The 26689-nt window shown below is 42.9% G+C and overlaps 1 protein-coding gene across 1 annotated transcript in view; it reads left to right on the top strand.

The window, feature by feature from the left end:
* Positions 1-26313, top strand: part of SHH (sonic hedgehog signaling molecule) — a 39639-nt gene extending 13326 nt beyond the window's left edge. Inside the window, exon 3 of the mRNA XM_032237758.1 lies at positions 25598-26313. Coding sequence (XP_032093649.1) covers positions 25598-26313 — 716 coding nt within the window. The remainder of the gene's footprint in view (positions 1-25597) is intronic.
* Positions 26314-26689: the final 376 nt, after the last annotated feature.

The raw sequence follows: 26689 nt of genomic DNA, 5'->3' as shown, positions 1-26689 counted from the left end.
GCAGTGTCCCAGAGTTATGCGATCCCCTTTTGCGATCTTCTGACTAGCAAAGTCAATGGGAAAACCAGATCCACTTTAACGACAGCATTGCTAATTTAACAACTGTAGTGATTCGCTTAACAAATGTGGCAAGAATTGTCATAGAATGGGGCAAAACCTACTTAACAAATTTCTCACTTAGCAACATAAATTTGGGGCTTAATTGTGGTCGCAAGCTGAAAACTACCAATATTTTATCCTATCCTATCCTATCCTTTCTGAACCAGGTTGCTGTCATTCTGTTGTTGGCAATGTCACCTTCTCAAGATTAATATTCAACTTAGTTTCTGGATCCAGATTCATTCAGGTTGCAGTAGCAACATGGTTTTTATTGGGATTTTGATTTAATATTAGCCGATAACCCAGCGTTTCCCAGGTATTTATTTATAGGAGGGAAATGTCTGGCCCAAATGTAATTTCTAAAGTTGGGTTTTTTCCCCCTTACCAGAGGGAGCCCCCTCTTGGAGTACTGTGAAGCCATTACCATGGCAACTCCACTGCACTGTACAGTAGAAGCCATTTTAGGGCTGTACAATAGAAGCCATCATAAGGCACCACAGACTGTATCTTAACAGAACACACACCCCAAGGTGCTTTAGTGGTGTCTTACCCGCCACAGTATTTTTCTCCAGAAAAATAGGTACAGATGTACAGATGTACCAAGTTTGATTGAAATTGCTCAAGGCATTCCAGAGTTATACTGGAACACACACACACAAACAGACACACACACACACACACACACACACAGGTGTTTTTATACACAGAGACTTATTTATTTTGTGCCTTGGAGTCAGTCTTGAGCCTTGACAAATCCCTGCACTTTTCTCAGTGAGGGTTTTTCAAAAGTGGTTTGCCATTTCCCATTTCCCAGGACAGAGAGGAGGAGGGTGGGGGGAACTGGCTCAGAGCCACCCAGTTGGCAATTGTGCTTAAGGCAGGACTAGAACTCACGGTTCCTTGCTGTTCCTAGCCTGACGTCTTAACCACTTCAGTGCACCGAACTGGCTCTCCTGACTTAGTCTGATCCAAACCACAAAGGGAGGGGTGGAGGCACCACCTCTTCTTTGATCCAGGGAGCCAATGTTGAAACTACGACAAGTGTGAACTCTGCAGGCAGAATCTGGCCTACATTCATGTGGATGCATGCACAAGGGTTTGGAGTGGAGCTTTGTTTTTGTTTTGGAAGCAGAGATCTGGAACATGAGCTAGAAGGCAAAAAACATTTCTCCTTCCCGGCTTTCGTTTTGTGACGGTTCTGGAAGGTAACTTCACACAGGGATAATCCCCACCTACCTTGTAGGGTTCTATCTGTAATGCTTCAAATGCCCCACTCCCTCCCTATAAACGCGCAGCAGAAAACCAGAGTAGTGTCAATTAAAACAATCCTCACTGCAAAAGTGCATGTGGGGGATGAACGGGGTGTTTCCTGCCTCCTAGTTCAGTGATGGCTAACCGTTTTGTTGTCAGGTGCCAAAAATGCAAGCGTGCGCGCGCAATAGTACGCGTGTTTGCTGGCACCCATAATGCAAAGCCCTGCATGCACACACAACCCGCCCTTGTTGTGTGCCGCAATGCTCACCTCCAACCTGAGCTTGGTATTTCCTCCAGGGGGGGTGGCATTTTCACCCTCCCCAGCCTCCAGAGGCTTTTCTGAAGCCTGGGGAGGACGAAAACAGCCTCCTCCGGCCCTCCGGAAGGCCAAAAATCAGCTGGCCGGCATACTGGCAGACATGGATCCAGTTGCCACCTGTGGCAGGCATGCCACAGGTTCACCATCACAGTCCTTGTTTGTCTATTCAAGCAGTGTGTAGGTTAGAACAACTTTCTGGGGCATGTGGGTCCTCCAGAAGCATTGCATTACAAATCCCATGTTGGCTGAAAATGTTGCAGGAACTGGGTATGTCTAGTTTAATGAAAAGAAGGACTAGGGGAGACATGATAGCAGTGTTCCAATATCTCAGGGGTTGCCACAAAGAAGAGGGAGTCAAGCTATTCTCCAAAGCACCTGAGGGTAGAACAAGAAGCAATGGGTGGAAACTACTTAGAACTAAGGAGGAATTTCCTGACAGTTGGAACAATTCATCAGTGGAACAGAAGTTGCCTCCAGAAGTTGTGAATGCCCCAACACTGGAAGTCTTTAAGAAGACGTTGGATAGCCATTTCTCTGAAATGGTATAGGGTTTCCTGCCTAGGCATGGGGTTGGACTAGAAGACCTCCAAGGTCCCTTCCAACTCTGCTATTGTATTGTATTATCTCTGGAGGACAGAAGGAACAGCCTGGAGGAACCGGAGGAAGGCACCAATCCTATAAAAAGAGAAAGAAGGAAATGCATTCAGGCCTGCAAGACTCAGTTGCTACAGATTTATAATAACAGTCACACTGACCAATATGGCACTGGATTTCTGCTCTGGTTGTCTTGAAGAGATTATTAAGGTGATTGATAAGATGATTAAGGGCCTGAAGAACGGTTGCAGGAACTGGGTACGGCTAATCTAGAGAAAGGAAGGATGAAGGGAGACATGATAGCCGTGTTCCAATATCTCAGGGGTTGCCTTAAAGAAGAGGGAGTCAAGCTATTCTCCAAAGCAACTGAGGGCAGGACAAGAAGCAATGGTTGAAAACTCATCAAGGAGAGAAGCAACTTAGAACCGAGCAGAAATTTCCTGACAGTTAGAACAATTAACCAGTGGAACAGAAGTTGCCTCCAGAAGTTGTAGGTGCTTCATCACTGATTAACAGATTGACAGAGTTGGAAGGGACCTTGTAGGTCTTCTAGTCCAACCCTCTGCCCAAACAGGGGATCCTACACCATTTCTGACAAATGGCAGTCCGGTCTCCTCTTGAAAGCTTCCAGGGATGAAGCTCCCACAACTTCTGAAGGCAACTTCTGTTCCACTGAGAGTCTATGCCATGTCAAACAAGTCCAGTCAAAGACTCTCCAGCTTGAGCAGACGTTTGGACTAGAAGGCCTCCAAGGTCCCTTCCAGCTTTATTTTGATTGATCGATGGTTAAGAGGACCTGAGGTTGGTGACTTTGACTTTGCTACATCACAGTGCCCTTCTGAAGTGGGCACGCTTACCTTCTTGCCACCCGTAGGGCCAACACAAACTAAACAGACTCCATTCCCACCACCCACCTAACCGCCTGGATTCATCAAGTCCAATTTGGTGGATTCCGAAGGGGGAGGAGAATTCAGCCTTTAGGGCCAAATCCGAGCATTAACAGGCAGTGCACGCCAGGGTGTTTGGGAAGGAAGGGAACGAGTCACTCAAGGTCGTGTGACTGTACAAGAGAGATTTCCTGAGAGGGTGCCTTGAAAATGCCTCTCCCAGCTGGTTTTGGAGGGGTTCATGGCTGAGAATCTGATGAGAAGATTAAAGAGTGAACGGTTTCCAGGGAGGGGCATTTCTTTCAGAGGCCATTTCTATTTGCAGAAAGTATCATCCTGGAGATCGGAATGCAAAGGAGGCGATTTCCCCCATACGGGCCCTGAATGGATGTAGTGGTGGGGGGGTGGGGGGAAGAGGAGGACAGGATCTGCAAAAGGGACAGGGATAATGGGGTGGGGTGGGGGGTGGCAGGAGGGCTATTAAGAGTCCACCCCCTCTATTTCAAATTCAAATACACATCTCGAGTGTTTTGGAAAAGTGTCCTGGTCTGTGCAAATAGGCCTTGGAGGATTTGGTGGGTGAGTGTATGTGTGTGTGAATGGGTCTCGGGGGGGGGGGAGTCCCCCTGCACCTGAACAAACAGGGGATGGATGGGGGTAGGGTGGAGACTTGGAAGTATCCCCCTCTCTTCTAAGAGAGGCTCCCTTTATTGCCCACATCGGAATGACAGTGCTGATTCTTTATTGGATTTTAATTAGAGGAGGGCTTGCTCAACAGAGCAAGATTTTCACACCTCCGCTGGTTAGCTGGCATGTTTGCTGAGCTGCTACACAACTAGACCTATTCATCAACACACCAAGTATGCAAACAAAGCCTAGCTTGGAGTTGACTGCAGGGTGGGAAAGAGGCTGCATGAAGGTGTCGCTCGCTTCACCAGAAAGGGCACCGGGGCCGTTGATGGGTAGCTATGCCCTTTTCTCTTCTGCCAAGGTTTCCGGACAGCTCATTCCTCACCCATCCCACCCTGCTCCCAAAGTGGACAAAGCAGTCGGTTTATCAAATCCGCCTTGTCCTTTTTTCTTGTTGCTCCTCTTGAGACAGAAGACATTCTTAGGGTTGGTTTCAAGGTATAAGGGCTCAGCCTGTAAGCCTCGGAGAAAAAGAGGTGGGTGTGTAAGCAATCAGCAATCTCTGGGACTTCTTGTCCATTCTGTTTTTAGAGGGAAATGGGATCTGAAAATAGTCCTCCAAAAATTAATAAAGAACTATAAACGGGTGGGAGGAAAGAGAGAGAGAGTTAAGATCAGTTGTGACCTAATAACCTTTGTGTCAAAAAAAAAAAAAAAAACCACAGTGAGGGGTACATTTTGGTTTAATTAGAATCAAGCAAACAATCTGACTGCACTTTGGCCATAGCAATTTATCTTTCTGAAGATCTGTTGATGGCTAGGCATGATGATTAGTCTAGCAGAAAAATTCAGTTCTGGCCCCATAAATATCCTTTTTGAAAGGATATTCGCAATCATAGTTCTGTTGCTGTTCTTGTTGTTACATCCTCAAACCCCCCACAGCTTCAGCCTTAAACTCTCCACCGTGGACCTCACCCCATTCCTAAGAGGTCCATAAAGGGGGCATGCATAAGAGCACCAGCATGCCTTCCATCCCTGTCCTACTGACCCCATTTATTTGTACTCATTTCTCTTGTTCATTTTGATGTTTATACTTATACCTCTTTATCTTGTACATGTTTGACAAACTCAATAAAATAAAACAAGTAAATAAATGTGAAGACAGCTTGCTATGCCCTGAAGTCATAAACTAGCCAGATGTTTATTAAATCAGCAAGTTGTATAAAAGCAACTATAGTTGATAGTTCGGTATAAACCAGAGTGTCGTGAAAGACATTAAAAGATAGTCAGAACTTCACTTAAACTTTGTGGTTCCTCCCTCTTGACTTATTTTTTTAAACCATACTTTGTAGATGCTCCTGGCTATATCACTTGAAGTGTGTTGAGCTAATCATGGTACATTTATCTATGGGTAAACAACATGTCTCGGAGACACAACCACAAGATTTCAGTGCCCTCCTGGATAGCTACAATTTATCCCTGATGTCTGTCGGTGCCTTTGAGTCACTGTTGGTTTTTGGCAATGGCATGCACAAGTTCCTGCAATCTTCTTGGCAAAATTTTTAGAAGTGGTTTGCCATTGCTTCCCTCCTAGGGCTGAGAACTGGACCTAGCTAGTTTTATGCCTAAGCTGAGTCTAGAATTCACAGTCTCCTGGTTTCCAATCTGTTGTCTTAACCACTATGCCAGAGTGGCTGGAATCTAATGTTACGTGAGTTTAAGGAGGTGTCTTCATATTTTATAAATTAGGACTAGGAGTGAGTTAGATAGATGGGCTTCTCCAATTTGTATCTTATATCTCCTCCAGAAAATTCTCAGGTTGGAGGAGGCCTCAAAAGTTACTTTGCTGAAACCTCTGTTTAATGTGAGGCAACCCAGATAAGATAATATTTGCTTCAATAAAACCAGTGATAGATATAGATAGATAGATACTTTATTTGTATGCCGCCCTTTTCCCTGGGGGGACTCAGGGCGGCTCACAGTTCAGGGGGAGGGGAGGACAAACCAAGTTACATATAAGACAATACATCATTAAAAGCACAACATTCATACTATTCGGGCAGGGTTAAGGTCTTTAGCCCCAGGCCTGTCGGGACAGCCAGGTTTTAAGGGCTATGCGGAAGGTCTGGAGGGTGGTGAGGGTACGAATCTCCATGGGGAGTTCGTTCCATAGGGTCGGAGCTGCCACAGAGAAGGCTCTCCTCCGCGTGGTTGCCCTATACTTCTTTGGGCCATTGATCTTATTGCCAAACTACTCTTACTGTGAAGTTTTTTTTTTTTCCCTAGCATTCGGTCAGAAATGCCTTATTTAAACCCATTTTTCCATGATTTTCATGTGTTTTTTTTAAATTAATTGACAGCAGGCAGAATTCTATGCGTGTGAATTCAGAGATTCCAGCAGATTTACTTGCCGTCTGGAATGACATGTCTGCAAATTAAAAGTTAAGCATTAACAATAACAACACCCACGATAATAATAATAGCAGTATGCTAAATTTAGTATAAATGCTGTCCAGCTCCCACTGACTCTGGTAGTTTACAAAACCTGAACATTCTAAAAAAGGAAACACCAACAAAGTAAAAAAAAAATGATGGAAGGAATGTCAAAAGCAGACAAGAAAAAGAAAAGGGACTTCACGGTCTGTATTAACACATAATATTCCTGCGAAATATACTTGGTTTGCCCCCCCCCTACTCCCCCAGGAGCACTCTACAAGTCTCCTAAAGGCTATTCATGCCCTTTTTTAAAAAAATAAAACAGGCCCATTTTTGCGAAAAATGGGCAGTTTTGGGGAGTTTTGCAGAGTTCAAAAACTTTTTTTTAATTTGCCTCTTCAAAACCTTGGTGCGTATTATACTCTGGTGCGTCTTATACTCCAAAAAATATGGTACTCTGGAGCCCTCTAACTTCCCTTCCCAAATTCATTGCAATTCCGTCACAACAAAATAAAGAGTGGCCTCTTCCAGCAATATCCATTCCTTAAACCAATGATGGTTAACCCTTTTGCCGTGGCGGGCCAAAAGCATGTGCAACAGCGCATGTACCCATAATGCAATCCATGTGTGACCCACCCCCATGCTCCCTCCACCACTGCGCATGCACGCACAACTCACACATGTGTGTACTCCCCATGAATATCTGCACATCTCCCACATGTGCCACACCCATCCCCTGCATGCACGTCATAGACCCCAAAACCAGCTGTCCAGTGGGAGGTGCGCATGCACGCATGGTGGAGCTGAATTGGGGCTCTGTGTGCCACAGGTTCTGCATCACGACCTTAAACTAAGCCAAAATATCCTTAAATCAATTAGAGGTCAGCAAAGCCTTAACAAAATATTGTTATTGGGTTAACTTAAAAGTGGGATTGTATTGTTGTCTTTCAGTGTTTGTCTTAACATAGTGCAATGAGTGAGTGGCTATTGTGTTAAGCCATAATATATATTTTTATGTGTTTGAGGTACATCATGCTATTGAGCAAAGCAAAATTGTTAATCTGAGTTATTTTTTTAATGCAAGTCTAAAACTTAGTAATGTGATCTCTCTTGGAAGCAGTTCCTAGCTCAGAATGCTACTACAAAAAAGAATAGTTTATCTTCTGGCTCTCTTTGGGGGATGAGTTCTACAGGAGTATTTCTGAAGGAAGCATTGAATTAGGTCCAGGGAAGAGTGGGTCAATTACTTTCTCTTTACCCAACTTACTTTCAGCTTTGTTGCTACTGGGATAAAAAGATAAAAAGAAGAGCAATGATAGATAGATAGATAGATAGATAGATAGATAGATAGATAGATAGATAGATGATAGATAGATAGATAGATAGATAGATAGATAGATAGATAGATAGATAGATAGATAGATAGAAAGATAGATAGATCGATCATGGGTATGCACAGAGTGGAAGAGGTAATCTTTCAGGTATCATAGTCTGAACCAGTTAGGGCTAAAAAGGTCAAAAGAAGCATCTTAGGAAGTTTGAGCAATCCAACAGCAGCTCCATGCAGAGATCCATCTGGTATCCATAGTACAAGTAGTTTTCAACTTACAAACACAATTGGGAGCTGAACTTCCAAATGGTGCAGTCATTAAGTTGTACCTGATTTTATGCCTTTTTTTTTTTTGCTGTATTTGTTAAGCAGATATGGCTTCCCCCATTAACTGTTGAAAGCACCCTGGGATGACCGCAAATGGAGATCATGTGATCATCCTGGGACACTGCAACTGTTGTATATATGTGCCAGCTGCCAACTAACTGAATTTTGATCACAGGCATGAAGTAACAGTTGTAAGTTTGAGGACTGGTTGCAAGTAATTTTTTTCAGTGAGTCATAGCCTGTCATCACTAATGGTCATAAGTCAAAGACTACCTGTACTGGTCCACATATTGCAGGTAACAAACTGAGGCCAGATGACCACCAGATGGCAGCAAAGAAGTATATAAACCTTCTTTGCTGCCATCTAATGGATGCTGAAATTTTTGCAAATCAGGTCTGATAACCCTATGCAGTACAGTATAGCAAAGGAGGTATGGATTTCTGTGAACAAATCTACCTTGCCTAATAGGCTGCAATATTGAGCAAAAATATTGGTGGTCAATAACAGTTGTTGAATTGTCAGGATCAGGGTTGAATCTAAAAATGTTCCCAAGTTCAGAATCCCCTCCTTAAAACCTCTGTAGAACAGGCTGCCCTTCCCAAACTAGACTGCCCTGCTTTCTGACCAAAAGAGCCCATTTTATCTGATTTGAACCTTATCCAATCCCTCTTTGCACCCTGTTCACAGTACACAACCATTAGGATCAGGAACTGCCATAAACACAAGAATTATATCATTTAAACCCAACTAAGCCATAAAGTCATTACAGCACCATTTAGCTGTCAATAAAACTATGTAAATAACAAGAGTAAAAATCAATGGGGCCATAAAACATCTTTCAAAAGCACATCCATCTCTTTATGCCTGCCCCACAACTTATAAAATAAGATCCTGTGTGGAAGAGAAATGAACCCACTGGGTACTAGTGAATAAATCTTATCCTTTTAATTCCACTTATCTTTTTGTTGTGTTTTTTTTAAATATGTTTTTATTAATTACATATAAGTATGTCGAACACTGTCCTGGCATTTCATCCACCAAAGAAACCAAAGTGAAAGACAAATAATATATATACTACTTACACAGTGCTTATCTTATACAATTATTTTTGACCAACCTATTAATTCTAATACATATATAATATCTCATTTCAGGTCTACTCAGCCTATTTTTTTTTTATATTCCGACTCCCACCTTGTGTTTCCAGCCATTGATAAAATTTATTATAACAGAAGGCTATAGCAAAGGGTCAATATACCTAATACTTCATATTCTAACAGCAGCAAGAATGGTGTATGCACAGCAATGGAAAAGTGAGATATTAAGGAAGATCATGTGCAGAAATGGATAGACTAACATTAGAATTAAAATAAACAAAGGAGAGACAGAATATTATGAGACATATCTTTTTGGTTTTTTTTTTAATTTTATTAACAAACATGTAAAATACACACACACAAAACTTAGACGTACACCACATTTACACAATACAATACGAACAGGAGCTTCCTGTTCTTTCTAATACCAATTATCAATCGATACCGCTCACCTTATATTATTTCCCCTTCTATTGTATTTCATTTGGATTTCACTATTCTTAACCCTCTTATTTTTCTCATAACTATTATTTTTTGAGTTTTGTTATATTCTTTCATTGATTCTTGTTTCTTTCCTCCTATAATGTGTGACATTCCTATACCATTTATCCCATATCTGGTAGAATTCTGATTCTTCTTTTCCCTGGATTTCTTTAGTTAGTTTGTTAGTTATCTTTTTGACTACCTCACTACTGGGTTAGGAAGAGTGATGGATTTCAAAAAAATTTTAGAACCTCTTTTGTGGGAGTGGCTTGCCAGCCATGTGACCGAGTGGGAGTGGCTTGGTAGCCATGTGACTGGGTAGGTATGGCCAACTTGTAAAATATGGTGAAACTCACTTAACAATGCTCTTGCTTAGCAACCAAAATGTTGGTTCAGAAACTCTGGCATTTGAAGCACACAAGTCTTAAAGCTGTCAAGTTACAAGACCCTTGTACCACTAACCCTTTAGAGAAAAAAACCCCAGGGGTGTTCAAATTTGACAGCTTTAAGATTTGAGGACTTCAACTCCCAGAATTCCTCCTCTCGCTCTTCATCTTGATGATGTGCGGACGGGCGGGGGAAGGGAGCTGGAACCGGTTCTAAACGGCACTGTAGATTTGTGGAGCCTCTTCTATAAAAGAGGTTAGAACTGGCAGGAATCCACCCCTGGTTAGGAAACAACCTCCCATACCTTAAACCTCAGAGAAGGCAGAGTAACCTTATTTTAAATAGTATAGTTGAGCCTCTAGTTCTATTCATAAATAAAACTCTACTATAGAGTTCAGCGAGGCTTACTTATAGACAAGTTTAAATTTTTAGTTAGCAAGACGGGGAAAAAAGCTGAAATGCTTCACACAGGTTTAAAATCTCAGAGATCACAATAGGATTTGTTTCTAAGCAAAAATGGAGCATTATAGATAAATGTTAACGGTTCTATTTGACTCCAGGGCCAGTGGAGAGGAAAGCGGTCAAAATCAAAATTGTCATTCATCCCTCATCTCTTTCCAAGATGCAAAAAGGGCACAACTTATATGGCAACCATTTTGCTGTTTTGAAACACAGATACATTATAGATATTGCTAACAGGGCATTTCACACATTATACTACATATTATAAAGTAGAACGAGCAGACCTCTGGGTCTACACGAGTTGTTGAGTTCCATATCCCAGTATTGGTCATCACTGGTCATTCCTCCTAGGAGTGTCACACATTAATGGTTGAACAATACCTAAATTGCTTCTGGTCATTGGCCTCAAAAGTTGCTAAGCAAACTCCAGCAAATTGCTTGCCACAAACTCAAATTGTTTTAGGATGCCCATTAATTATAAGAATAGGTTATTGTTACTGTTAATTGACTCAGAAACTGGTACTTTAAGCCACCTCTTTCTGGAACTAATGCATAGCCTTATTAATAGTTTAATCCTCACTTAAAACTCTCTGTGTTCCTGGCTATCGCCGTACAAGGAATCCACACATTGACTGTATTGTGGGAATAATTACGGCATCTTGTTTTCTTGATCTGAATATTCAGCTCCATTGGATGATGAACAGAGGTAGTAATGGCAGCGGGAGTAGTGGTGGTGGGAGGCTCCGCCCACCCACCCAGACGCTTCTGTGCATGCGGGAGCACGCCCAAACCAGTAGTAAAAAAATTAGCAACCCACCACTGATGATGACCCTTCCAGGTTCTAGTATTAGAGATGCCAGAGTAGGAGGGACAAATCAGATTCTGACAATGCCAGTGCTTCTATAGCTTTGGTGCATTGATACTGAATATCTCTAATTAGACATATAGAACATGCCCTGTATACATTATTATTTAATTGATTAATTGTATGCCGCCCACTCTCACAGAGACTCAGGGCGGCTATGTTGTGGAATGGAAACCTAGAGGTGATTATTTTAAGAATTGAAAGCAGTAGCCACTTCTCTGAAACTGTTTTCAAAGTAGGAGCATCTCTGCTTCTTATACACTCACTTTGCAACCTAAAGCATTAACTTTCTTTCCTCTTATTTATAATAACAGGGAGGGGACATTGAATGCAAAGCAGGTGAATTGCTGCTATCCAAGAGAAATCGTTTGCTGTGTTTTTATTAAAAGGAGATTTCTTTCTTTTTTTTTTTTAATATCCTGTTCGTGTTCTTCTCGGGAACAATCTGTGGAAATCTCTGGCTTTAGATTGGTTTTTGGTCTAGTCTAGTGCAGCTGAGCCTATATTGTATTCTGATTACTTAAAAATACAAGTCTGAATGAATGGAATAATGAAAGCAATTGATTATTTTAGACTGTGTATTGTTCAGGAATTATCTAGAAAGTCAAGAGTATTGTCTATAGAATATATGGAATCAATGTGTGTGTGTGTGTGTGTCTGTGTCTGTGTGTCTGTGTGTCTGTGTGTCTCTGTGTGTGTGCATGTGTCCTTACCTGACAGTTATGAATAAACTCATGTTTTGTTGGTTGATACCATATATTGAGAGAAGAGACTGCTACAGGCATCATGAGCTCCTTTGAAGAGTAAAATAATCAAGGCTTTCTAAACTGCGATAAAGATTTAGGTTTACATGTCCCACTAAACCACAATTGTTTGGCTATTGCTTAGCATGTGGGGGTGAGGCCAGCTAATGATGGTAGTGTGTCAATCATGATTTATAGCTTAGCACAGTTCCAAGTTAGCCCACAAGCTAAGGTGAAACAAATCACACCTTGGTTCAAAATGTGAATCAGTCAGCAAATCATAGTCCATCTGGGCTGAGACCAGAAATTATATTATAAATTATACTATACCCCCACCCCCACCCCCACCCCGAGCAGAGATTTGCACGTGCTTCAACAGATTGGCAACAATCACTGTCCTCTTTTTAACTTTTTCAGCTAGGATCTTTGGGAAGATTTGTTGAGGACCGTAATGCAGTTGGGTTGGGCGGACAAACCACCTTTGCACGGGCAAAACATCAAAGTCAGGGATCACGTAAGAGCAGATACGAACACTAAGCCAAAAAGAGCACATCATGCTTATTCATCAGGCTTTTGATCTTCGGGCAGATTTCAAACTAAGAATCAGCAGAGAGTCTCCAAACCAAGGCAGGCTGCAAGCTCACAAGGTTTGCTTGTTTCTCTCAAAGCCATCAAACCCAGCTCTTGCTGGCTGGAGAATTCTGGGAGTTGAAGTCCACAAGTCTTAAAGTTGCCAAGTTTGGGAACCACTGGTCTAGACTGAGAGGTTCTGAGAATGGAAAATAGGTGAGTTGAAGGAAGGAAGGAAGGAAGGAAGGAAGGAAGGAAGGAAGGAAGGAAGGAAGGAAGGAAGGAAGGTGACAAATGGAAGGGAAGCCCATGCCTATCAACAATAATGAGAACCCCTGAAAGATACAGAGAAGTTGCAGTTGAATCTTTGGCTACGTTGCTGGAAACCACAAAAGGGACATCCTCGAATTACGACAATAATTGAGTCCAGATTTTTGTTCAATTTTAAGATCATTTAATAGTTGTTAAGTGAATCCCCTCGTCCTAAAGCAAATAATGCAGTCATGAGCCCAATCCAGATTATCCAAAGATCAGTTTCATGATCTCTCTCTCTCTCTCTCTCTCTCTCTCTCTCTCTCTCTCTCTCTCTCTCTCTCTCTCTCTCTCTCTCTCTTTCTCTCTCTCTCTTGCCAAGAAAGCAACAAAGAACATTGCAAAACATGATCCCACAACCACAAGATGCTACAACTGCTCATACGTGGCCAATATGCACCCAATTTGCGATCAAAGGACCGCTGGGTTGGTGTGGCAATTGTAGCTTTGAGGACAGGTCACAAGTACCCTATTCCCACTGTGTCTTAATTTTGAACAGTCATAGAGTGACCAGTTGAAACCAGTGGAGATGCTGAAATCGCAACCAAGTTCAAGGCTGACGCTAAAGCGTTCACACATGACCACTCGGTTGAACAAAACTGGCCTAGTTTTGTTCACCTGAGGTTTTGTTAAGAGCTCGCTTGTGCCAACTACTTGTGGAGTCAACCGAAAAGAGGGAAGCAGAGTGGGTGTGTAAGTCAGCTGATCCCTTTGAAGCTGGAAAGGCAACCTTTTCCCTAGAAGGACGTTCAGCCGCTTGAGACTTGTTGGGGCAGGAAGTAACCCTTTGGCTCCAAGCCTGCTCCATACTTTTACTCCACGGAAGATCTTTGATCCTTCTAGTTTACTATCATTTGACTGGCAGCCGTTGTCCAAACGCCTTTCAAGTGGAGCTGGCAAGGATCGAGCTGCAAAACTCCGGGCTCTGTACATTGAGAATGAGTTCTCGTGCTTTCTTCCACCGTGCGCCTTACTTGCCCAACCTCAGAGGTACACAATCTGAGGTACCGAGCCCCCCCATCCTTCCCTCCCTCCCCTCAAAAAGGAAAGCTTTCTGATGTTCCTCCTACTGTTGTTTTTGCACAGGTAAAGGTAAAGGTTCCCCTCGCACATATGTGCTAGTCATTCCTGACTCTAGGGGGCAGTGCTCATCTCCATTTGAAAGCTGAAGAGCCAGTGCTGTCTGAAGACATTTCCGTGGTCATGTGGCCGGCGTGACTAAATGCTGAAGAAACACAAACACTATTACCTTCCCACCAGAGGTGGTTCCTATTTTTCTATTTGCATTTTTATGTGCTTTCGAACTGCTAGGTTGGCAGAAGCTGGGACAAGTAACAGGAGCTCACTCCATTATGCGGTGCTAGGGATTCGAATCACCAAACTGCCGATCTTCTGATTGACAACCTGAGCATTTTAGCCACTGAGCCACCACATCCCTGTGTCTGCATACCTTCCTTTAATATAAGAGAAATTATTAAATCCAGAGGGGTGTTTATACTAACAGCACTTGACTGTGCTTAAGTTTAAATTTGAATCGTGTTTCATGTTTCTCCCTGACATTGTCCACTTTGTCTTGGAGACCCAGATTTGCTGAAGATCAGCGTAAGAATCAAAGGTAAAAAAAAGAATAAATACTCCTGCTCTCCAAGTAAAACACATGTCAAGCAAACAAAAAAGTGAATGGAATATATGGAATTAATGTTTATTTCTGATGTGCCAAAAATTGGATAGATGAGGCAGTTCATCAGCTGTATGAGGTGGTGTGGAGTGGAATGGAATAGAAGAATAGAATAGAATAGAATAGAATAGAACAGAACAGAACAGAACAGAACAGAACAGCTTGGCCAAGTGTGATTAGCCACGTAAGGAATTTTTTGCAGAAGTTCTCAGCGTACATGCAAACCAACAGAATAATAATAATTATCGTAATAATACCTTTAAGACACAGTAAAGAAGATAAGAAGGATACCACAGCCACTCATGATAGGTAAATATATATAGACATAAAGCAATACTGTGGGGATTAGGTGTTTAGCAGAGTGATGGCACAAGAGAGATGAGCACTGCCCCCTAGAGTTGGGAACCACTATGTCTAGTGGTTTTGGCATGCAGTGCTGTACCACACCTTCCCGAGGGGAGGAATTGAAACAGTTTGTGTCCAGGAAGTGAGCGGGTTGTAGATATTTTCTCAGCCCTCCTTCTGACTTGTACAATATATAGATCTGTGGAAGGCAGGCTAGTTGCAATTGTTTTTTCTGCAGTCCTAACTATCCGTTGAAGTCTATCCCTGTCCTCTTTGGTTGGTGTACCAAACCAGACAGTTATAGAAATACAAATGATAGACTCAACAATTCCTCTGTAGAACCGTATCAATGGCTCCTGGGGCAGACAGAACTTCTTGAGTTGATGCAAGAAGAACTTTCGTTATTGTGCCTTTTTAATGATGGTTCTAATATTGGGGCATAGGGACGTGGTGGCTCAGTGGCTAAGACACTGAGCTTGTTGGTCAGAAAGGTTGGCAATTTGGCAGTTTGAATCCCTAGCACCACGTAATGGAGTGAGCTCCCATTACTTGTCCCAGCTTCTGACTATGTAACAGTTCAAAAGCGTGCAAGTAGGAAAATAGGAACCACCTTTGGTGGGAAGTTAACAGCATTCCGTGCACCTTCGGCATTTAGTCATGCCAGCCACATGACCACAGAGACGTCTTCGGAAAGCACTGGCTCTTCGGCTTTGAAACGGAGATGAGCACTGCCCCCTAGAGTTGGGAACCACTAGCACATATGTGCGAGGGGAACCTTTACCTAATATTGGGAGCCCATTTCAAATCCTGGGAGATTATAAAACCCCAAAACCTGATGGACTCTGCTGCTGATATTGTGCTGTCGAATATAGTAAGAAATGAATGAAGAATGCACTAATTAAGAGGAGCCATTTCTTTGATATTTGAGTAACAGAGTCAAATTGTAGGAAAGCAGATGCCAACAGAATATTTCAAAAACTCATCTGTATAATAGTAAGAGCAGTCCATTCCCAAGGGAGAGATAATGAGCTGCATTTTGCTGGAGGTATTGAAGCAGAGGCTGGGAAGAAAAGGTGTTGGGATCCTATAATGTGGATTTCTGCACCGAACATCAGGTTGGACTCAGTGCCATCCAATTTTGTAATTTTATAGTTCTCCCAGGAGTATCTATGAGCTCAGGTGTCATGCCTAACAGGACCTAGGAGACCATATGAACATATGGGCCAACTATTTGGGTTTTTAGCAAGATGGAACTCTTCAGGTTTGCTGGAGTCAACTTCTCTATTTACAGCTCAGAGAATGAAAATGAACTTACTTGAAGCAGATGGAGAGAGCTTTATATAATTATCATTTTCATCATCAGTATTATGGTGAGTATTGTTGTTGGCCTGATGTCAATGGCTATCAATGATATCAGGCCAACAATAACACTCTGGTTATTTCCAGGTACCTTGGCATATAGCCATGCTGGTACATGACCACAGAAGCAGCTTTGGACAATGCTACCGAGTTTCCCCTGAAAATAAGACAGGGTCTTATTTTCTTTTGACTCCCGAAATAAACACTTGGCCTTATTTTTTTTGGGGGGGGGGATTCTTATTATTTTTGAGGTGCAGGAGGCGGCCAAGGCAGCTCTCAGCTGCAGGAGTAAAGGGTGGTAGTTAAGAGCGGTGGTGCGAGGCGCATTGCTGGGTTTGCCGTCTTTTTGCAGTGGTCATTGCGGTGGCTAGGGTTGTGAGAGTGGCCATTAGGTGAAGGCATGTGGGGTGCCCCTCCCTGTCTCCTCCTCCAGCCTCGCCTCATCACCTCATGTTGTTTGTGCAGCAAGCAACCAGAGGAAACGTCGGAGACCGGCAGCGCATGCTTTTAAATATTTTGGGGAGGCCTTATTTTCGGGGAAGGTCTTATTTTAACGCATGTGCTCAAAAGCCCAATTGGGCTTATTATCCGGGGAGATCTTATTTTCGGGGGAACAGGATAGGGAACAGAGATGAGTAGCACCTCCTAGAGTCCGACACAAACTGGACAGGGGAAATCTTTTACCTTTTCCCTTTTTATGGTTATATTAATAAATAACACAACAGTCATAATATTGCAACAATAGGGCCAACTAGCCCTTGGTAAGGTTCTGCGCGCATAAAGGTTAAGTACCTCCTACAGGTTTTGTAAGGAAATTTATTATCTCTCAGAATAGCATTCCACTACCTTCGGTGAGCACAAGAAGTCCTCAAGGGGTTTTGAAGTAAATACATATTCAGGCAAGAAAGAAAACATCAAATTTTAATGTGCATTTGAAAAGTGCTCCTTGTTTGAGCTTGAAAAGCATTTCTCGTCTGAGCTCTGATGTTTTAATTTCCTGGGGTGAGTTAGGGTTCCGCCCATTATGTTCTACTCTTTGGAAAAGATGTTAAGGAGTTTTACACAATCAAATATGTCCAGGGAAGCTGGTGTATTAATTACACTGATATTTAAGGAGGTACCCGGAGAAAGGAAATCAGTCCCACCAGAATTTGAGAAGAAGAAGGGGGGAAAAAATATAGGTTTGCTTATTGATTATTTCTGTCTTTTCTGAGGGAGGAAAGAAAAAAAAAACCTCCAGACTTTCAAACATTTCATTTCCATACAATCAAATTTAGTTTGGAAGTCTCTATTTAATTGCATTTATCTTCTCTATGAAGAGTGCAAAGTACAGTAACTTATATGAGCATCTTTGCCCGGTTCATTTTGTCTCAACAACAGCCCTGCGAGATAAGTTAGGTCGACGTCCTTAAACATGCAAGGAAAGGCATATAAAAAGCTGCATGATGGTGCTGGAACAGGATCAGATTTGTACATTTGTTCCCCGTGCGTGGAAATTTAGGTACAGGTAGTCCTTGTGTTACAACCATTCATTTAGTGATCATTTTCATTCAGTGGCACTGAAAAAAGTGACAATTTTTCACACTTGCAACTGTCGCAGCATTCCCGTGGTCACATGATCAGAATTTGAATATTGGGCAATTGACCCGTATTTATGACGGTTGCAGTGCCCCACAGTCATGTTTTATGGTCTTCTGATAAGTCAAGGGGGGGAAGCCAGATTTGCTTAACAACAGTGTGACTAACTTAAAACTGCATTGATTCCCTTAACAACCATGTCAAAAAATGTCGTAAAATGGGGCAAATTTCACTTAACAAATATTTCACTTAGAAACATAAATTTTCAGACTCAGTTGTGACCATAAATCGAGGACTATCTGTATACATGTACTGTATTTTTCAGAGTATAAGACGCACCTTTATCCTCAAAAAAGAGGGTGAAAATCTGGGTGCATCTTATACATTGAATACAGCATTTTTGGCACCCCCCAACCCCCCCCCCCTTTGCAAAAAATGGGCGTGCATAGACTTTGGGAGGCTTGCAAAGTGCTTCTAGAGCCGGGGAGGGCAAAAATGAGTGAAAAATGGGCTTGTTGTGCTTGCTTATTAAGGGGGGGCAGCCCCCAGAAGCACTCTACAAGCCTCCCAAAGGCTCTGCATGCCCCTTTTATTTTTGCAAAAAATGAGGTGTGCAGAGAGTTTGGAAGGTCTGCAGAGTGCAAAAACTTTTTTTTTAATTTGCCTCTTCAAAATCATGGTGCATCTTATGCTCCAGTGCATCTTATAGTCCAAAAAAATACGGTATGTATCTGGTCACTGCACAACACACTGTTTTCTAAAGCAGCATTTCATAATCTTGGCAGATTTAAGTTTGGACTTCTACTTTCAGTATTTTCCATATTGCTTTTCCCCCCCGCAACTTCTAGAACATGAACTGAGCAGTTAAAATGGTAGTAAAAATAGCACTAGCACTTAGACTTATATACCGCTTTGTAGTGGTTTACAGCATTCTCTGAGTGGTTTACAAAGTCAGCATCTTGCCTCCAATAATCTGGGTCCTCGTTTTATTGATCTTGGAAAGATGGAAGGCTGAGTCAACCGTGAGCTGGTCAGGACCGAACTCCTGGCAGAGGAAATGCAGAATTAGCATGCAACACTCCATTCTAACCACTGTGCCTTACGGCTCTTGGTAGCAGACCTTCTATAAGTATGGGTTTTTCTTCATAGGTTTTATTTTTATCTAATAATAGGGTGTGTTTTTTATTATTTGAATATGGATTCAAAGATTGGATCATACCTGATTTGTATTCAAGTTGTCTGCTTCAATCACAATGCAGATTATTAGGCGGACTAGATGGACAGATGAATAGATAGGGTGTTTTATTATGAATATTTCAGCACCATGATGGAAAAAAATATAGGGGGAAGACCAAGAGTTTGAAGTGAATGGGCTGCCACTTTAACTATGTTTGGGAAAAAGATATTTGGGCATTTTTAGCAGTTTATAATCTCTTCTTGGATCATGTGTTGAAAAACTAGGCCAATAATAAATTAAAAATGTACTGAGTAATGGAAAGCCAGGACTATAGGTTCTATGTGAAGCACATTTGCGGTTGCATGTTCTCCTTTCACCCTAGCAACAGTGTTTCCATAGTAACCAGGTTTCCATGGCCACAGAGGTGCACAGCTTTATAGTTAAATGATGGCTTTGCCTCATTTGGGCAAAAGTTGCCCAGAATTCTTTGCCTTGACCTCAAACAGGCCTCCTTAGACAAAGGTTGGTCTCTGGAGCACTGGTCAATTATTGTTTTATCACCTCTCTATGCAGTTTCACTTGTGACATGGGGAAATGTTAGTAGATAGGAATCTATGTGTCTGCCTTAAATTGGCTCATTGGGCAAAGCTTTTGAGGAAGGTGGACGGAAGTCTGTTGAATTTTCAAGGATGGATTGAAGAATGGTGCCTGGTCCTTCTTTTGGCAGACGGGGGCCATATGTTTTCATTTTTGCAAAAGATTATCTGAACATGCATAGCCACAGAATTCAGGTGGCTTCTTTGCAAGGCTGATCCAAATTGATGGCAGGGCATTCAAACAGGATCATCATCCTTAAAAATTGAAGACAGATATTATAAGTAGCTCCACTTATAGTACAGATAGTCCCTGATTTGAAGTCATTTGCTTAGCAACCGTTTGAAGTTACAGTACCACTAGAAAAAGTGACGGATAACCAACCATCACATTAATAACTCTCGTAGCATCGCCGCATCACATGATCAAAATTTGGACACTTGCCAACTGTCAGATATTTACAATAGTTGCAGCATTCTATGGTCATGTGATCACCATTTGCAATGTTTCCAGCCGGCTTGCAACAAGCCAAGTCAATTGAGGAAGCTGGATTTGCTTAATGACTGTACAATTCATTTTTAAAAGTCGCAGTGATTCACTTAACAACCATGGCAAAAAACCAGGCATGACTCCCTGAACGAGCCGCCTTGTTTAGCATAGAAATTCTGGTCCCAATTGTCATAAATCAAAGCCTATTTGAGAAGCTGTTGAACTAGTTTTCAACTGGAGTGAATTCCACATCAAGCAAATGATTAGATTTGCTTTGCAACTTCTCTAATTACGCTAGCATTATTGGCCCTTCCTTGGATTTGGTCTGTACAATGAGCCTTTAATATAAGAATTGACAAATATGGAGGGGTTTGGTTTTTTTTTTTAAACGAAAAAAGATTAGAGTTAGGTGGAATAGTCTTTTTTGTTTGATCACGGGCCTCTGATAATCAGGAAATTGCACTACCAACATTCAGCAATATTCCATTAGATTTTTGCAGCATTATTCTGAACGACAATCAGTGTTGTTTCATTTTGATTCAATGAACAATGGCTTTTAGCACTGAAATATTTGCTGTGCAAAAATGCATGCTCTAAACACAGTGGTGGGTTTCAACATTTTTTAGAACTTCTTCGGTAGGTGTGGCCTGCCTTGTGGGAGTGGCTTGCTGGGCATGTGACCAGGTGGGAGTGGCTTGCTGGGCATGTGACTGGGTGGGAGTGGCTTGCCAGCCATGTGACTGGGTAGGTATGGCCAACTTGTAAAATGTGGTGAAACTCACTTAATAACACTCTTGCTTAGCAACCAAAATGTTGACTCAGAAGCTCTGGCATTTGAAGCACGCAAGTCTTAAAGCTGTCAAGTTACAAGACCCCTAACCCCTTGCACCCCTAACCCTTTAGAAAAAACCCCCAGGGGTGTTCAAACTTGACAGCTTAAGACTTGTGGACTTCAACTCCCAGAATTCCTCCCCTCGCTCTTCATCTTGATGATGTATGGACGGGCGTGGGGAGGGAGCTGGAACCGGTTCTAAATGGCACTGTAGATTTGTGGAACCTCTTCTATAGAAGAGGTGAGAACTGGCAGGATCCCACCCCTGTCTAAGCATCATCATTCTGATGACCGAATTCTATTCTCTCTGGTTTTGTCTCTTGTACATGTTTGTTCACATGCTAAAGTGATAATCCGGTAAAAGTGTTATATAGTTTATTTGGATTGCAAAACTTTATCTACTTATTTGCAAGTAGATATAATTGTGTGCATTTAAAAAGAATTATACTATATATCATAAAGATTTAAGCCACCCTTCCCAAACCTGACCCCTTCCAGATGTGCAGTTGTACCCCCCCCCCAAATTTCTTTCCAGTGTGGAACTACAGCTGGAATTTGGAAATCAAATATATTTGAGCCTCACCAGGTTGTGCCTACTTTAGAGAAGGCATAACTTCTGAAATTAAGTGTTAGAAATTCTACATCACCCCACGTTTTAATTAATTTATGTCTCCCTCCCCTTTTTAAAAATCAAAGCTTACAGTTTAAAAACCTGGAAACTGTTCAAGTTGTTTTCCTGTTTTTGAAAGCTTGATCTGTCCATCATGGCATGTCACTTTTAATTCCACGATAAGGGACTTCTAAACTTTCAAGGCGGGGGAACTGATCACAGCTTGTCTGCCCCAATGCACCTTTAAGCTGGCAACCCGACCAAGGAGTATCAAATCCTCCAACTCGGAAAAGTTGTGGCATGTTGTAATTACTAAAGAGCAGCATCTGGGCAGCTGAGGAGAAGACATTAGCCCTTTCCTCATCTCTCTTTGATTCTGTTTTAATTCTACTGTGATGCGTGCTAACTTCATAAGTAAGGAAGCAGGTGTACAAATATGCAGGGTGGGGGGGTTGGCGGTGGGAAGAGGGAGATTAGATTTCAAAGACTCCTAGCCTGCCCTCAGAAGCAGCAGGCATGTTTTGCTACTCATCTGGCATTTTTATCATGCACATATGCTTTAGCCCCAGCACTGTTGCCAGGAGTTAGGGGTTTTCCCAGCATTTAATCTTTAGAAAGTAGCTTCAGAGCTCAACATTGCAACCCTTAAATCTGGAAGCTGGCCCCGACTTTAAATGCACAGTGGGGCCATTGACAGCAGCTATTTCATCCAGTGTCAGAGTATTGGGGTTCGGTGCTCTGACTTTTCATATATCATGGATGAAAGCTGGTGAGAGGACAGAGGGTGGATCAAGGCAAAAAAGAAGAAGAAGCAGGTGCAGCAGCTATGAATTGCTAACATGGTCACAGCTGGGTGCCCTTTAGTCAAACAGCAGCTGAATCTTTCCCAGCATTTGGTGGCAGAGGTGGGTTCTGGCAGGCACTACTGCCGGTTCGCTTGTGGGTGCACCACACACGCTTGATGCACGATGCCCGCGTATGCGCAGGGCAATAAAAATTGTTCTGCACATGTGCAGAAGCAATAAACAAGATGGCAGTGCCTACGGTGCCACCCAGAGAACCAATCCAGGGGCGTGGCCGGCCTGGGTTGCTGCAGGTTCCAGCAGCCCAGGCCGCCAAACCACCATTGGTTCAGCCAAATTGGTCTGAACCAATAGGAACCCACAACTAATTGGTGGGCTCAGAATGCCCCGGGGTTTTCCCCTGTGTGGCCTTTTCTACATTGGATGGACTTGGAATTCTGGGAATTGAAGTCCAATTCATCTCCAAAGGGCACTGGGTTGGCAAAAGCTGATTACAAGTCACGATTTTGAGTTGCAAGATATTGTATGCTTTTGGGAGCGCTCCCTTCTAGTTTTAATTATTTCTCTGGCATTCAGAAACAAGCTTCTGAAAATGATTGCTCCTCAGATTAAGCCCTGGGTTTTCCCTTTCCAAGGAGGAATGTACGATGATAATTATAATTACAAGAGGAGAAATAGAAGCAAAACTGGAAGTGAGCCAGAGTAGATTGCATTATCCCAAAAGCAACTCCACTTTTGCACAGGAGTAACCATGAGATTGGTGACTTGTAGCAGAATATCTTGGTTTTAAGCTAATAGCCAGTTTATACACAACTATCTTGAAATGGGGAAAGCTTTGTGATGATCCCAGGAGTGTAATATTGTGTAAGCATACAAAACAGAGGTGGTATTCAGCCGGTTCGGACTGGTTCACTCCAACCCATAATGGAAATTGCGGGTGGGCCCGCCCCTCCCCCCCGCCCCAGCTCTATGCCATCCTATTTAGGCACATTTTCAAGGCGCGCACATGTGTGTAAGCCGTGTGTGTGATCAAAACTCATGCACGGAAGGCAGAGCACATGAGTGGATGTGGCGCATGTGAGCAAAGCTAGCCTGTGTGTGTGTGTGCATGCTCACATTTATGAAATGGTAGGGAAAGTAAGTGCAAGTGAATGCCACCCCTAATACAGAACAGACCTGCTGCATTTTAGTAGGAATTGCTAAGGATCTAGCAAGTGCCCTTCACAATCAGAGGCAAGGATGGAGGCCTCTACAACTCACCAATGGCGTTTTGCAATTGATTTGGGGCTGCCTAATGTTTACAGGGGTGTGGTGACTCAAAGGGACACGGTGGCTTAGTAGCTAAGAGGCTGAGCTTGTTGATCAGAAAGGTCAGCAGTTTGGTGGTTCGAATCCGTGTAATGAAGTGAGCTCCTGTTACTTGTCCCAGCTTCTGCCAACCTAGCAGTTTGAAAGCATGTAAAAAATGCAATGGATTGGATGGATGGATGGATGGATGGATGGATGGATAGATGATAGATGGATAGATGGATAGATAGATGGATGGATGGATGGATGGATGGATGGATGGATGGATGGATATAGATAGGAGAGAGAGAGAGACAGAGAGAGAGAGACAGAGAGAATAGACAGATAAGATGGAATCTCTTTTCAGTCAGGTTGGGATAAGATAGAGAAGAAGATATAATGTCATATAATCTGATATAGATGATCCTGTGAAGAAAGTCAGTAAAATATCTAACAAAATGAAATTCAAAAGTGAAAAAAAGTCAAGTTTTACATTTCGGCAAGGAAAACCAATGCAAAGTTATAGGACAGGTGGTACCTGGTTCAATGGTAATAGCCATGAGAGCGATCTTGGAGTCCTCCTAGTTGACAGTCACTTAAATCTGAGCCAGTTGTGTGCTGCAGCTGCCAAAAAAAGCTAATGCAGTCTGCATTAACAGTGGAATTAAAATCAAAATTATGTGAAGTGCTAATACCGATTTATAATGCCTTCGTAAGACCAGGCTTGGAATGCTACATCCAGTGTTTGGTCGTCATAATGTAAAAAAGCATGTTGAGACTCTAGAAAGAGTGCAGAAAAGAGCAACACAGGTGATTAGGGGGCTAGAGGCTAAAACATATAATGAACGGAGTTGCTGGAATTGGGTATGTCTAGTCTGATGAAAAGGAGTAGGGAGGTGACATGGTAGCAGTGTTCTAATATCTCAGGGGCTGCCACAAAGAAGAGGGAGTCAAACCACCCTGTTTCCCTGAAAGTAAGATCTCCCCAGATAATAAGTCCAATCGAGCTTTTAAGTGCATGCACTAAAATAAGCCCTCCCCCGAAAATATTGCAACACAGCAGCAGCCATGAGATGACCATGCTCACCGCCTCCTATGCCTCAAATATAATAAGCCCTCCCCGAAAAGAAGGCCAAGTGCTTATTTCAGTGGTCAAAAGAAAATAAAACCCTGTCTTATTTTTGGAGAAACACAGTAGTCTCCAAAGCACCTGAGGGTAGAACAAAAAGCGATGGGTGGAAACTAATCAAGGAGAGAAGCAACTTAGAACTGCGGAGAAGTTTTCTAACAATCAGGACAATTAATCAATGGAAGAGCTTGCCTCCAGAAGTTGTGAATGCTCCAACACTGGAAGTTTTTAATAAGAGATTGGACAACTATTTGTCTGAAATGATATGGGGTTTCCTGCCTGAGCAAGGGGTTAGACTAGAAGACCTCCAAGGTCCTTTCCAGATTTCAGATTTCAGATTTAATTTATTTGTATGCCGCCCTTCTCCGGGAGGGACTCAGGGCGGCGAACAACTCAAAAGGGGAAAGGGGACATAAACACAGTACACATAATTAAAATACACGAAAATCACCTAGCCATACAAGTCGAGAGGGGAGGGGAACTTATCAACCCCAGGCCTGCCGGCACAGCCAGGTTTTGACGGCTTTCCGGAAGGCCTGGAGAGAGGTGAGGGTCCGAATCTCCGCGGGGAGTTCATTCCAAAGGGCCGGAGCTGCAACAGAGAAGGCCCTCCCCCAGGTAGTAGCCAGATGGCATTGGCTGGTAGACGGAACCCGGAGGAGGCCGACCCTGTGCGATCTAACGGGTCTGTGGGAGGTAATTGGCAGAAGGCGGTCTCTCAAGTACCCAGGTCCAATACCATGAAGGGCTTTATAAGGGCTTCCAACTCTATTGTTCTGTTATATGGAGCCTGGTATCCCCAGCATGATTTCACAGTCTTTGCTTCTGCTAGTAGGACACGGATGATTGCCTAGCATTACGCTTTTATTTATTCCCTTTCTGGCTTTTCTCTAATGCTGCTTTCTGTCTCCCTCTCTCAGAAAACTCGGTGGCTGCCAAATCGGGTGGCTGCTTCCCTGGTTCTGCCTGGGTGAACCTGGAAGGAGGAGGCACAAAGCTGGTGAAAGACCTTCGTCCAGGTGACCGAGTTCTGGCGGCAGATGTGCACGGACAGCTGTTCTACAGCGAATTCCTAGCCTTCTTGGACCGAGAGGACCCTCCTGTCCACAAACTCTTCTACGTGATTGAGACCCAAACACCCCACGCCCGCCTCTTGCTCACCGCTGCCCACCTGCTATTTGTGGCCCCACCACACAATCATTCCCACTCCCAACCCCAGCCTATCTTCGCTAGCCGTGTGCAGCCTGGACAACATGTCTATGTGCTGGCCCAAGGGGGTCAGACCCTGTTGCAAGCGGCAGTGCACCGTGTGTCCCTGAAGGAGGAGTCCTCGGGGGCTTATGCCCCACTCACCGCTCAGGGCACCATTCTCATCAACCAGGTGCTGGCTTCCTGTTATGCTGTCATTGAGGAGCACAGCTGGGCTCACTGGGCATTTGCGCCTTTCCGCATAGCTCACGCAGCCTTGGCAGTGCTGAATCCTGAGGGTCTCTCCTCCCCTCTCCTTTTTCCAGCTGCTGTACCAGAAGAGGGTTCCTCATTGGCTGGAGTCCACTGGTACTCCCGCCTCCTCTACTACATTGGCCGCTGGATTTTGGGTTCTGAAATGATGCACCCATTGGGCATGGCCAGCTGAGAGTGACAGCTGGCAAGTCCACTTATACCCATTTGAAGATTAAAATAGTACCAATGGGGTGGGGGAAACTAAGATGAAGAAAGAAAGAAAGAAAGAAAAGAAAAGAAAAGAAAGAGAAAGAAAGAAAGAAAGAAAGAAAGAAAGAAAGAAAGAAAGAAAGAAAGAAAGAAAGAAAGAAAGAAAGAAAATTTAACAATAATAGTAGGACGCTCCAAAGTAGACTTCAAGAAACAGGAAGAACCCAGGAAGTTTTTGTTTTTAGTTTATAAATATAAATATATATATTATATTTTTATTTGATTTATATTTTTTGTCTGTTTTGTTGTCCTCATCTCTTGGATATTTATTTGTTTGGTATTTTTAAATAGATGTTTTA

The sequence above is a fragment of the Thamnophis elegans genome, chromosome Z (genome assembly GCF_009769535.1).
Source record: "Thamnophis elegans isolate rThaEle1 chromosome Z, rThaEle1.pri, whole genome shotgun sequence".
NCBI classification, from domain to species: Eukaryota; Metazoa; Chordata; class Lepidosauria; order Squamata; family Colubridae; genus Thamnophis; species Thamnophis elegans.
The sequence above is the reverse complement of the archived record's forward strand: the minus strand, read 5'-3'. Positions and strand labels throughout refer to the sequence as shown.